At 24.7% G+C, this 10,663-nt stretch overlaps 4 protein-coding genes across 7 annotated transcripts; 2 read left to right on the top strand and 2 right to left on the bottom strand.

Moving 5' to 3' along the window:
• Positions 1-33: 33 nt before the first annotated feature.
• LOC100872090 (rhotekin-2) lies at positions 34-2,718 on the top strand. Its single transcript, XM_086902527.1, has 4 exons — positions 34-225; positions 780-970; positions 1,118-1,811; positions 1,897-2,718. The coding sequence occupies exons 1-4, from the start codon at positions 79-81 to the stop codon at positions 2,227-2,229; spliced, it is 1,365 nt and encodes a 454-aa protein (XP_086758653.1). The 5' UTR covers positions 34-78; the 3' UTR covers positions 2,230-2,718.
• LOC100872924 (HIG1 domain family member 2A, mitochondrial) lies at positions 2,603-3,614 on the bottom strand. The gene is made up of 2 exons (XM_003692040.4): positions 2,983-3,614; positions 2,603-2,892 (listed from the first exon to the last, which is right to left on the bottom strand). The coding sequence occupies exons 1-2, from the start codon at positions 3,125-3,127 to the stop codon at positions 2,723-2,725; spliced, it is 315 nt and encodes a 104-aa protein (XP_003692088.2). The 5' UTR covers positions 3,128-3,614; the 3' UTR covers positions 2,603-2,722.
• On the top strand, positions 2,997-7,292 carry LOC100871412 (NHL repeat-containing protein 2). Of its 4 annotated transcripts, none has more exons than XM_012484329.3 (10): positions 2,997-3,116; positions 3,570-3,732; positions 4,650-4,816; positions 4,896-5,055; positions 5,177-5,595; positions 5,682-5,911; positions 5,980-6,205; positions 6,381-6,578; positions 6,667-6,780; positions 6,867-7,292. In XM_012484329.3, exons 2-10 carry the CDS (start codon positions 3,573-3,575, stop codon positions 7,272-7,274), a joined length of 2,082 nt encoding a protein of 693 aa, XP_012339783.1. In that variant the 5' UTR covers positions 2,997-3,116; positions 3,570-3,572; the 3' UTR covers positions 7,275-7,292. The 4 variants fall into 4 exon arrangements, with proteins under 4 accessions (XP_012339783.1, XP_086758649.1, XP_086758652.1 ...); XM_086902523.1 differs by lacking the exon at positions 2,997-3,116 and adding an exon at positions 3,374-3,429; XM_086902526.1 differs by lacking the exon at positions 2,997-3,116 and having other exon boundaries at positions 4,200-4,816.
• Positions 7,293-7,357: 65 nt separating this feature from the next.
• LOC105734968 (MORN repeat-containing protein 5) lies at positions 7,358-9,892 on the bottom strand. Its single transcript, XM_086902530.1, has 6 exons — positions 9,630-9,892; positions 9,063-9,184; positions 8,249-8,435; positions 7,944-8,103; positions 7,687-7,856; positions 7,358-7,610 (listed from the first exon to the last, which is right to left on the bottom strand). The coding sequence occupies exons 2-6, from the start codon at positions 9,175-9,177 to the stop codon at positions 7,469-7,471; spliced, it is 774 nt and encodes a 257-aa protein (XP_086758656.1). The 5' UTR covers positions 9,178-9,184; positions 9,630-9,892; the 3' UTR covers positions 7,358-7,468.
• Between the last annotated feature and the right edge of the window lie 771 nt (positions 9,893-10,663).

Below are 10,663 nucleotides of genomic sequence, written 5' to 3'. Positions count from 1 at the left end.
CCTGCCTGTATTTTTTTTTAATTTTTATATAATGACCGAAAAACCGTTACCATTCAAAAACATTAATAAAACTTCAAAATGGCGCCACGTAGAAAAAGTATTGGATCGTTACGCGGTTCTTTAAATGACAGTTTAGATAAAGAAAATAATTATTTGCGTTCATTAAGTGATTATCAAGCACGAGTTCGAAGGCGAGAAAGTATTCGAAATTGTAAAAATGTAGCGGTAAGTAAATTTTTCGATTGATAAATTAATTGATAAAATTTAATCAGTATTTTTTTTAAATTTATATAGTTTATGATTTTTTTTAAAATGGAAATTATATTCTTATTTTGATATTTGAAAAATGCGTATTATTTAAATTTTTAGATATTATTTAAAAATATTTAATTGTGATTAATAAAATAAAGTTAGGTTATGTTTTTCATTTGAAAAAGAGATTGTTAAATTATCAATATATATATAAGTTAAAATTTGACATTTACAAATTTAATTATTTTAAATATTTAATATAAATCTTTTGTATAACTAATTTTATCAGTTGTATAAATTGTTTAGTTTTTCGCAATCAATTTACAAAAATAATTTGTATTTGTACTACTTAAAAAATGAATGCAGTAATTTAAAATCATATCAAACGATTATATTTATAAAATCAAATTGAAAATATTCTTCATTTGATCTGTATCTTTTTTATATTTATCATCAAATAATTTTAACAGTAGAAATTATTTTTATATAAAAAGAAGCATTTTTCGGAAAAATATGATTTATTGTAGGAATATGACTTAGAACAAAAAATTGAACTAGAAACTAAAATCAAAGAAGGATCCTCTAGATTATTAGCTGCTGCGCGGCATCCTGCACAAAGTTTAGAAGCAGCACGTGCTTTGTTAACTTCAAGCAAAAGAATGTCTGCTTATATGGTTGAATTAGAACATCAGAAAAAAGATATATCATTGAAAACAAGGTATATTATTAATTTGTTATATTAATCAAATTATATTATTAATTATATTTTATATACATTACAATATATTTTAAATAAAATATATTTACAATAAATTATTTAATGCAAATACAAGTATCCTTTACTATTGTTCATTATATGTTTCAGCACTTTTAATAGTAAGGGGAAACTGTCAATTTCAGATCTTAGATTTCCTTTGATGTGGAGAGATACTGATCATTTTAAAAATCGTGGAGATTATCGAAGATTTGCAATTTTTTGTATAGTTCGAGTTGGTGCAGAAGTTCATGATACAAATTTACTTTTTCCCATTGATAGAAAACAAACTGATATTAGTTTTCCTGATGTTTTATTGTTCAATAATGTGCCAGCTGAATTTGAATTATCTTTAGAAGTTTATAGTCATATTTTACAAGAAGATCTTAGTATTGCTAGTACTCCAAGAAAAATCAGAAAAACAATTCATTCTTCAATTTCAAAAACTGTAGGTAGAAAATTCGCGGCAGTTTTACGAGATGAATATGAGTTTAACAAAGTACCACAATTTGAATTAATGGCTTACGCAAAAATGACTCTTGATGATAGCAATAGAAATATACGTTCACATGATTTAACATTAAACAATTTTGGCAATAAAATTCAAATATTGCCGCTTTTTGGACATTTTTGCTGTCGCTTAGCTGTTCAACCATATTATATGAATAAAGAAATTTGCGCTGGATTTGCAATTGTAAATAATCAACGATGTTGGATACGGTTACAGAGTTTTCAAATTGATAGTTGGAAATCAAAGAAATGTATAGAAAAATTAGAGCCTACATATACGATTTGTATGACAAAGGTAAAATGATATATACATTAGAATTTATTTATTGAATTTTTCGATACTATCGAATATGATTGATACTATAATATTAATATTTCAGGAAACTATTGTCCGCCGATCAAAATCAATAAAAAATCAATTACGAATAATTAATTATATAACTGATAATGAAAAACGCGATATTATAGAATTATATTCAAATGAAGATGCTCAAAAATGGTTTGAACAATTGACAATATGTATTCAAGAACATGCTAGATGGAAACATGCAGTGATAATACCTCAACAAGTTCCAAATTTTGAATATCTAAATGAAAATACAAATATAAAGAATTTTTTCAATAATACAAACAAACGACAAAAATCTCTTTATGACGAAACTTCATTACTAGATAATATTTGTAAAGAAGTAAACATATTTCAATCTAAATAAAAAACATATTTTGTTTTAATTTTAAATGTATTTATATTTATTAAATATTAAAAATTATAATTAATAAAAGTTGTGAATTAAGATAACTAAAAACATCAAAGTAGTCACAATTATTAGAAATTATACTTTTTCATAAAATCACTTCTACGAAGTATTATTTTTTAAATTTATTATCAAATATTATAATGATACATTTTACATTTCAAAATTCATTCAATTCGTGAAAATCTTATATTTTTCTAATGAAATTCATCATAAATATTTATATAATATGAAATGTTAATATTCAAATATTTTTAATGTTAGTTTATAAAACATTTATTATAAATTTTTCTATTAAATTAGATTATTAAATAAAAATTACAGTTGAATATACAATTGTACATATAATGATATTTATTATTCAATAGGATTTAATTTATATTTGACTATTTAATTAATAATCATTAAGCAAATAAATAAATGATAATACATTATACATTACAAAAATACATTAGTTATTTTTTCTTCTATAATCTATAATAATCCAACCACCAATGATAGCTAAAAGAGTGAAACTTTGTGCTCCAACTCGAGTACGCATCATTAATTGAGACATTTTATTATTTCCCATATAAAAAGAGTATAAACCATAAGAAAGAGCACTTGTTGTTGCTAGAATACCTAAAATGATTTTATTTACACAGAATTTACAATTTTATTTACATGTAATAGTTACATGTATAGTATATTATAAGTAGAGGTTATATTCACCAAAAGGTATTATAGGATTTTCTTTTACTTTACGTATCATTTTTTCTTTGAGTGTTTCAGATGTATAATCATCATTCAATTTAGCACGTACACTAATCCAATCTAATTCGTTTAATTCTTTTGAATTTTCTGATGTACGTGACATTATTTATTATTGGATCGAGTAGTATAAAATATAAGAATATAAGAAAATATTTGAATTTGATAGAGTGATAAAATTTAGATTAAATTATTTCTTAAAAAATATCTTTGAAAAAAGAATTATCGTGACAATATCTTGGATAATTGACAAATTTTAATTAAACATGTCTATTCAAATAAAATATGTGATATAAATATTCCATAATATATATATATATATATATATATATTTCATAGTATATATAATAGTATATATAAGACGAGTTCATAAAATATACGTTTAAAGCAAAGTACTTAGTTATATATGTGTGTCAATTTGGAATTTCTTTCATCAATATAATATTTATATTTTTATAATATTTTAATTTATTTTTTATTCTTTTTATGTTTAACTATTTTGAATTATTAAATTTGTTTGAATAATAAATAATCAATATTCGAAACAGAATATGAATGTGCGAGATACTGTGGAAGAATTAACGCAAATAGGCATAGAAATACGTGGAAGTTTGGAATTATTGCTTGACAGAAAAGAACAAAAGGAATTAGTATTACGACATATTAAAACATTTTCAAATAAAAATACGCGGATCGCTGATTTTCAAGCAGGTTAATATTTTTATATTTGTTTTATTATTATACAGAATAAGAATTTAGTACACATTTAATTATATATATAAAGAAATTATTATAATTAATAAATATAGATTGTATTAGAATTGCATAAGCTAGTATTTCAATTTACATGAAACTGATGATGATATTGATTATTTATGATCTATAGTTTCTAAATTTTGAAGATAATTCTGTATATTTGTATAAAGTTTTATATTATAGATGAATATATAGATTTTATTTAAATTCATATTAATTTTCGATATTTTTCTTTTCGAACGTTTAAGAATTTTAATATGACTACTTTTCGTTAGGCAAAATTTGTATGTAACGATTCATGTTACACAACGAAATGTTTAAAAAATCCAAGGAACAAAATATGAAGAATATTAGGGGGGTAGCTACAGCAAGTTCAAATCAACCATTGTGTTCGAATGATAAAGAAAATATTTTACTTACAGAAGAAGAAATACGCGAATATTTCAAATTAATAGAACACGAAAAAATTCTTGATCAAGAATTGACCAATTTAAAATTTGAAGAAACAGAATTTCGTTCAATTCAAGAAACTATGGATTTATTACACAAATACAATGAAATTAAAGATGTAACTCAAATGGTTATAGGAGCAATAGCTGTATTAAATAAAACTACCATCAAGAATTTGTATGATCAATATGGTTTATCATTGGAAGATGATTAAATTTAATTTATTCTTTTCATATATATTTTATATGTATTATTTTCATTTGTCCATTCTTCTATTATTATAATTATTCTATTATTATAATTTATTTTTATTTAATCCTAAAATTCAATAGTTATACATCATTTAATTATATTTGTGAAAATTGCAATTTTAGTGAATTTGATAATCAATCTTCAAAGAAATTTGTTTATAAATATAATAGGTTTGGAATGGTTCAATGTCACAGAGGAATTATCTTTATATCGACATCTCAATGGGAAGATTATAATTTTGGATTTCTTTACATATTGTTGCATCAATTGTATGCACATTTTACCAGATTTAGATGATCTTGAGAAAAGATTTTCAATTACTGATGGCCTTGTTGTTGTTAGTATATTCAAAATATATAATATTTAATCAATTAAGATTAATAATTGCACATCATAATATTATTACTTTTTTCTAGGTTGGTGTACACAGTGCAAAATTTTCAAATGAACGAGATTCAAAGAGACTTTTGTCAGCAATTCAGAGATACAATATAAAACATCCAGTTGTAAATGACAAAACATTGTCAGCATGGCGTAATTTAGGAATCTCATGTTGGCCAACATTATTAATGATAGGTAATTGTTGTATATTTATTTGATTTATATAATAATTATATCATTATATTTATATAATAATTATATATATAATTATCAATTACCTTCAAAAAGTTCCATATAAAAAATTTATACATTATAGGTCCCACTGGAGAATTATTGGCTGTTTTTGTAGGAGAAGGACACAAAGATGAATTGATTCTATTTGTAGAAGTAGCGTTAACTTATTTTAAATCATTAAATAAAATATCTAAAAATAATCTTCCTTTGCAATTGGAATGTCATTTATTGGCTGCTGTGGATAATAGAAATCTTTTATTCCCTAGTAAATTGGAGATTTTTCAGAATGAACAAGGAGAAAATTTGATCATAGCTGATACTGGCAACAATAGAATCTTAATAATAGACACTAAAGGGAATATACAACACGTTATTGGTGGTTCTAATCCTGATTTCAGAGATGGTGATTTTGAAAATGCTAGGTTTAATGCACCTCAGGGAGTGTGTATATTAGATACTTTTGTTTACGTTGCAGATAATGAGAATCACGCAATTAGAAAGGTAATATTTCATCTTAAATTCTGTGTACATTTATGTGCGAATTATACCTTTTAAAATAATATAAATAAAATTAAAATATATTTTAGATAGATTTAATAAAAAAGATAGTAACTACTGTTGTTGGTACGGGTATTCAAGGTCATGATTATGTTGGAGGTAAAATCGGTAAAAATCAAATTTTGTCTTCACCATGGGACTTAGCTATTTATGAACATGAATATAATAAAAATAGTATACCCATATTATTGATTGCAATGGCTGGTACGCATCAGATTTGGGCGCTTTTTTTAAAAGATACTATTTGGTGGAAGAAAAGGTATATAAAGTTTATTTTAATATCTATAAAAGATAGATGGAATAATATTTCATTTTAAATTTATATAGAGAATACAAAGCGGGTACTTGCATTGCTATAGTAGGAAGTGGCAGAGAGGAAAATCGTAATAATTTGTATCCTCATGCAGCTGGTTTAGCACAACCGTCTGGTTTAACTGTAATCAAAGAACAAAAAATTGCATTTTTTGCTGACAGTGAAAGTAGTGCTATCAGAAGCATAGATTTAGAAAATGGACAAGTTTCGGTCGTTTGTGGTGCAAATAGAAATCCAATGGTATGTTTTAATATATATATATAAATAAATTTAAATAAATAATAATAAAAAATTAAAAAAAATTAAGAAATATAAATTTTAAGAATTCTATTGTAATTAATTAATAAATAATTAGTAGTAGTATATTAGTAGTAGTATATTCAAAGTATGTTTTATTTAACACGGAATATCGCAGGATCTGCATGATTATGGAGACTCTGATGGTATAAAATATGCAGCTAAGCTTCAACATCCTTTAGGTATAACTTGGCACTCAAAAGATAATGCTGTTTATATAACTGATACATATAATCACAAAATTAAGAAAATTGATGTAACCACTCAGTATTGTAAAACTATATATGGTGATGGAAAACCAAATGAGAAATTTTCAGTATGTTACATTTAAAAAAGATTTATATTTACTAATTTAATCATTATGTGATTATGAATTCCTTATATAATTCCTTTATAATTTATAGTTCGATGAACCTAGCGGTATTGCTATCAATTCTGAGAAAGATCTCTTATATGTGGCTGACACTAATAATCATGTAGTAAAGATTATCGACATGAAAAAGGAAAATATTACTACGGTAAATTATCATGCTTTTATTTTACAGATATTGAAAGTAAAACAATATATAGATATTTATAGATAATATTCACTGTTATATTACAGTTACCGATAAACATTTCGACGATTGAAATGAACGATAGTTCTAAAAATATTTATTTTTTTGATACCACAGTGAACGAGAAAGGTGCTGAATTAAACATTTCATTCAACATAATATTTTTTGAACGTGATTTAAAATTAAATTTAGATGCACCACAAAGATGGACTTTAAATTTGCCTTTAAATAATTCTGGATGGATAGCTAGAGCAAAAAACGGAGAACTTTCAAGTCCTATATCAATAAAGATTCCCGAAGGAAGAGAAACACAAGAGGTGTGTGTGATTTTGGATATTATTGCTTGCAAAACAACCGAGTGCGTATCAAAAAAATTGTCAATAACATATCGTATACATCAAGAAGCAAATGCTTGTAATATTGTAACCGAACAAAAACAACTTATTGTTAAATAATAAACATTCTTATTTTCATTTCTCTATCTTTCTTATATATTGAATAGATAGAAAATTAAACTATAATTGAATATATTAATCTATTATAGAAATGGGAAAGTATTAAATTTATTTTTTAATTTATTTACAGCAAGAGTAAAATTAAATTATTAAATTAGAAAAATGATTTATTTTTTATTATATTTTTATCTGTTTTATATATTTTTTTCTATATCTGTTTGAACCAAATGGATTTCAATGGGATTTTTATCTCTTTTAACGCTTGATATTTTATCTTTGCATGAACAATAGGATTTTTTTCGTTCGTAGGTAGAATCTCGACGAAAAGTAGTTAATCTTAAAAGAAATAAGAATAGAAATAATTAAAATGAATATTTTCAATTATTTAATAATTGAATATTTTTATTTGTACCTCTTCCACCAGGATTCAAAAGAATTATTTGAAAATGGTAATAATGTTGAAGGAATCTTCTTATCATATTTGTAGAAAGCTTTTATATTTGTTTCAGTTGGTTCAGACCATGCCTTTTGACAATTTTCCTTTATCCAGTTAACGAATTTGATATTTGGTATCTCAATTATCTTCGAATATTTTCAGAATTTGAATATATAATAATGAATCATTATATATTATATTATATGAAAGATATTTCTATTTGATGTATATACTTTTTTCAAGTCTGAATAGCAAATAATAGTATGCTGAGATGGGTTAAAAATTCCGATGCCTGCATCGTAACACTTAGGAGGAATGATAAATTCGTCTTGATTATTCGTGCGTAAAGTTAATCCAACAGGTTTCAATCCATATTTATGACACAGTTGGTATCTAATGGACTTGAATTTAATGAAAGTAAAATTCTATCTCTAATTTTTTTATCATGTGATATACATTTTTCAGGATAAAATGATGATTTAACTTTCAATATTTCAACTTTAAAAACATTTTTAGAAGTTCAATGTGTTTTACTAACCGTCTATCAGGAAATTTGCAATACTTCCAATCAGTTTCAAGAAAATTTAATCCATCGTTAAAAACATATTGCTTGTCTCTACATTCACCTTGGATCCAAATTCCGTCCATTCTTTGCCCACAAGGCCAATATAGACTACCATAGCCATGAAACGTACTATCGCGAAATTCTCCTTCAAAGATAGCATCTATTATAATTTTATTATTATTATTATTACAATAAATAAATTCGGTTCATTTAATGAAACGAAGAAGATCAGAAGAAAAAGATCAAAAGATTATGATAAAAAAAAAAATGGAAGAGAAAAAGTGTGTGCGTGCGTATAAATACAGATTTATAAAATTTGTAATGTAGTGAATGCATGTATTTTAAGACTGAAATACTTGAGCTATAGGTAAATGAAAAACGCATACGAACTCTAGAACACGAAGCGACGAAAATGGTCGCATAACGGTACGCGTCGACTTACGCGCGAGAAATGCTCAATGTTGTACTCAAAAACCAGTATATATGCTATACATATGTACATATCTTAGACACAATTATTGGCGTTAACGTGTACATTTTACAAAACCAAGTAATTCCAAGTTCTAAAAGATTTAACATTCATATTATATTTCAATTGTGAATATTTTTCTATTATATTTTTTTTATTTACATTTCATTTATCTCTTGTTTCTTATAATTATTTTGTATTTTTATGCTACTTTTTTCCCCTTCTTCTTTTCTCAAACAATTCAAGCAAGGTGTAAAGCAATACATATTCGAGATTATTTTGTAACATTTCTTGATAGAGAATAAAATATATACTAACTGTGCGGCATGATGAATTTACCGACTCCTTCCATGCCAAACGTACTCCAAGTACCCTTATATTCGCTTCCATCGATAAAATACGATTCTTCTAAGTTCTTGAATCTTGCGTACATGTTGTATCTTTAAGTTTAACATTTTTATTGATCATATGATCATTCCAAATTATTTAATAAATAATATAATATTAAGATAAATAGAAATACAAAAAAAAAAATATCACAATAATATAATATGTTTAATTATATCCAGCTAACATCGAATTTTATGTAGAGTTATGTAGTGTTAAATGGAATTTGTTTATAGATTAATTAAAATATATATATATTTTTTTTATCGAAATTTATTAAAAAAAATATAGAATTGCGCCAATAAATTATATATATTTTTATAAAAAATTGAACTTAAAAAAGATGCTAAAGTAATAAGTAGAGATATTGTTAAAATTGCGAAATTATTTATTTGCAATATAAATATTTCAATAATTATTATTATTGATAAATGTTAACAACAGGTTAATATTAATTTTTATTTCCTAATTAAAATAATTTTTAATTAACATTATTACCGTTATTATCTGTGATCGTTAAATATCTTGTAATATTGACTGATAATAAACAGGCAAGAGATGATATGATTTAAAATTTAAAAAAATTTCATATAAACGATTTATAATATTTAAATTTTTGTTTGAAATTAATGCGTGTCATTTTTTTCTTATGATACTTGTTGCGATTTTTGGACAGAGGTCAAGTTGGCCGAATATTTCTTAAAACAGTTGAAGAACAGTGTGGAAAGAAAAGTAGAATAAACGAATACCGTTAAGCGTCCGTCAGTGTTCCTCATCGTAGATAGAAATGAGATATATATATATATATATACATATTTATAAAAACGAATTAGTTTAAATCTTTGATCGTACTTATAAAGTACAAATACATAAGAATATTGCGAATAAAAAACAGAGAAAGAGAAAAGAAAAAAAGTTACGTAGTAGTATACATAATTCAAATAAATACGAATAATTTCTACGAAATTTTTTACGTTATAAATTACCATCGCGAAGACAATTTATTCGGTCAATATACCGTTATCAATTGTTCTTAATTTCTTAGAACAAAATATACTAATATATTATACTATTTGATTTCACTATTAATTTTTGATTTTTTATAAAATTTTTATCGATATTAATAAATACTATCCTTTGTAATCGTAGTGTAGTAAAAGTGTCATAAGAAGGATTGAAAAAATGCTAAAAAATAATTTTATGCTAATAATACATAAAAGCAATTATTTTTCGTCCCATAGTTTCCCATCGTTAAAAAAATGCATAATGCACAGTTTCGAAGTACTGTTTCGATCTTTTATTCGATTTATGTCTTCTATTATCCGTGTAACTCAGCTCTTGGTCCTTCGACCTCATACTACTCCCTTCTTCTTTTCTCTCCCTTCCTTTTTCTTTCGATATACATATATTCCCATGTAGTATCCCGACATTCGTCTGTCCCCCCGCGTAAACCGTTCCGAGCAACATCTCGACTCTCCAAGTTCACCCTTTCTCCATCTTTTCGTTCGAAGACTATGTTCCCCCTCTTCGAT

This window comes from Apis florea, unplaced genomic scaffold (genome assembly GCF_048593485.1).
Source record: "Apis florea isolate Af1SG1 unplaced genomic scaffold, ASM4859348v1 contig_2272_pilon, whole genome shotgun sequence".
Lineage (NCBI taxonomy): Eukaryota > Metazoa > Arthropoda > Insecta > Hymenoptera > Apidae > Apis > Apis florea.
This window is presented reverse-complemented; position numbering and strand designations above follow the sequence as displayed.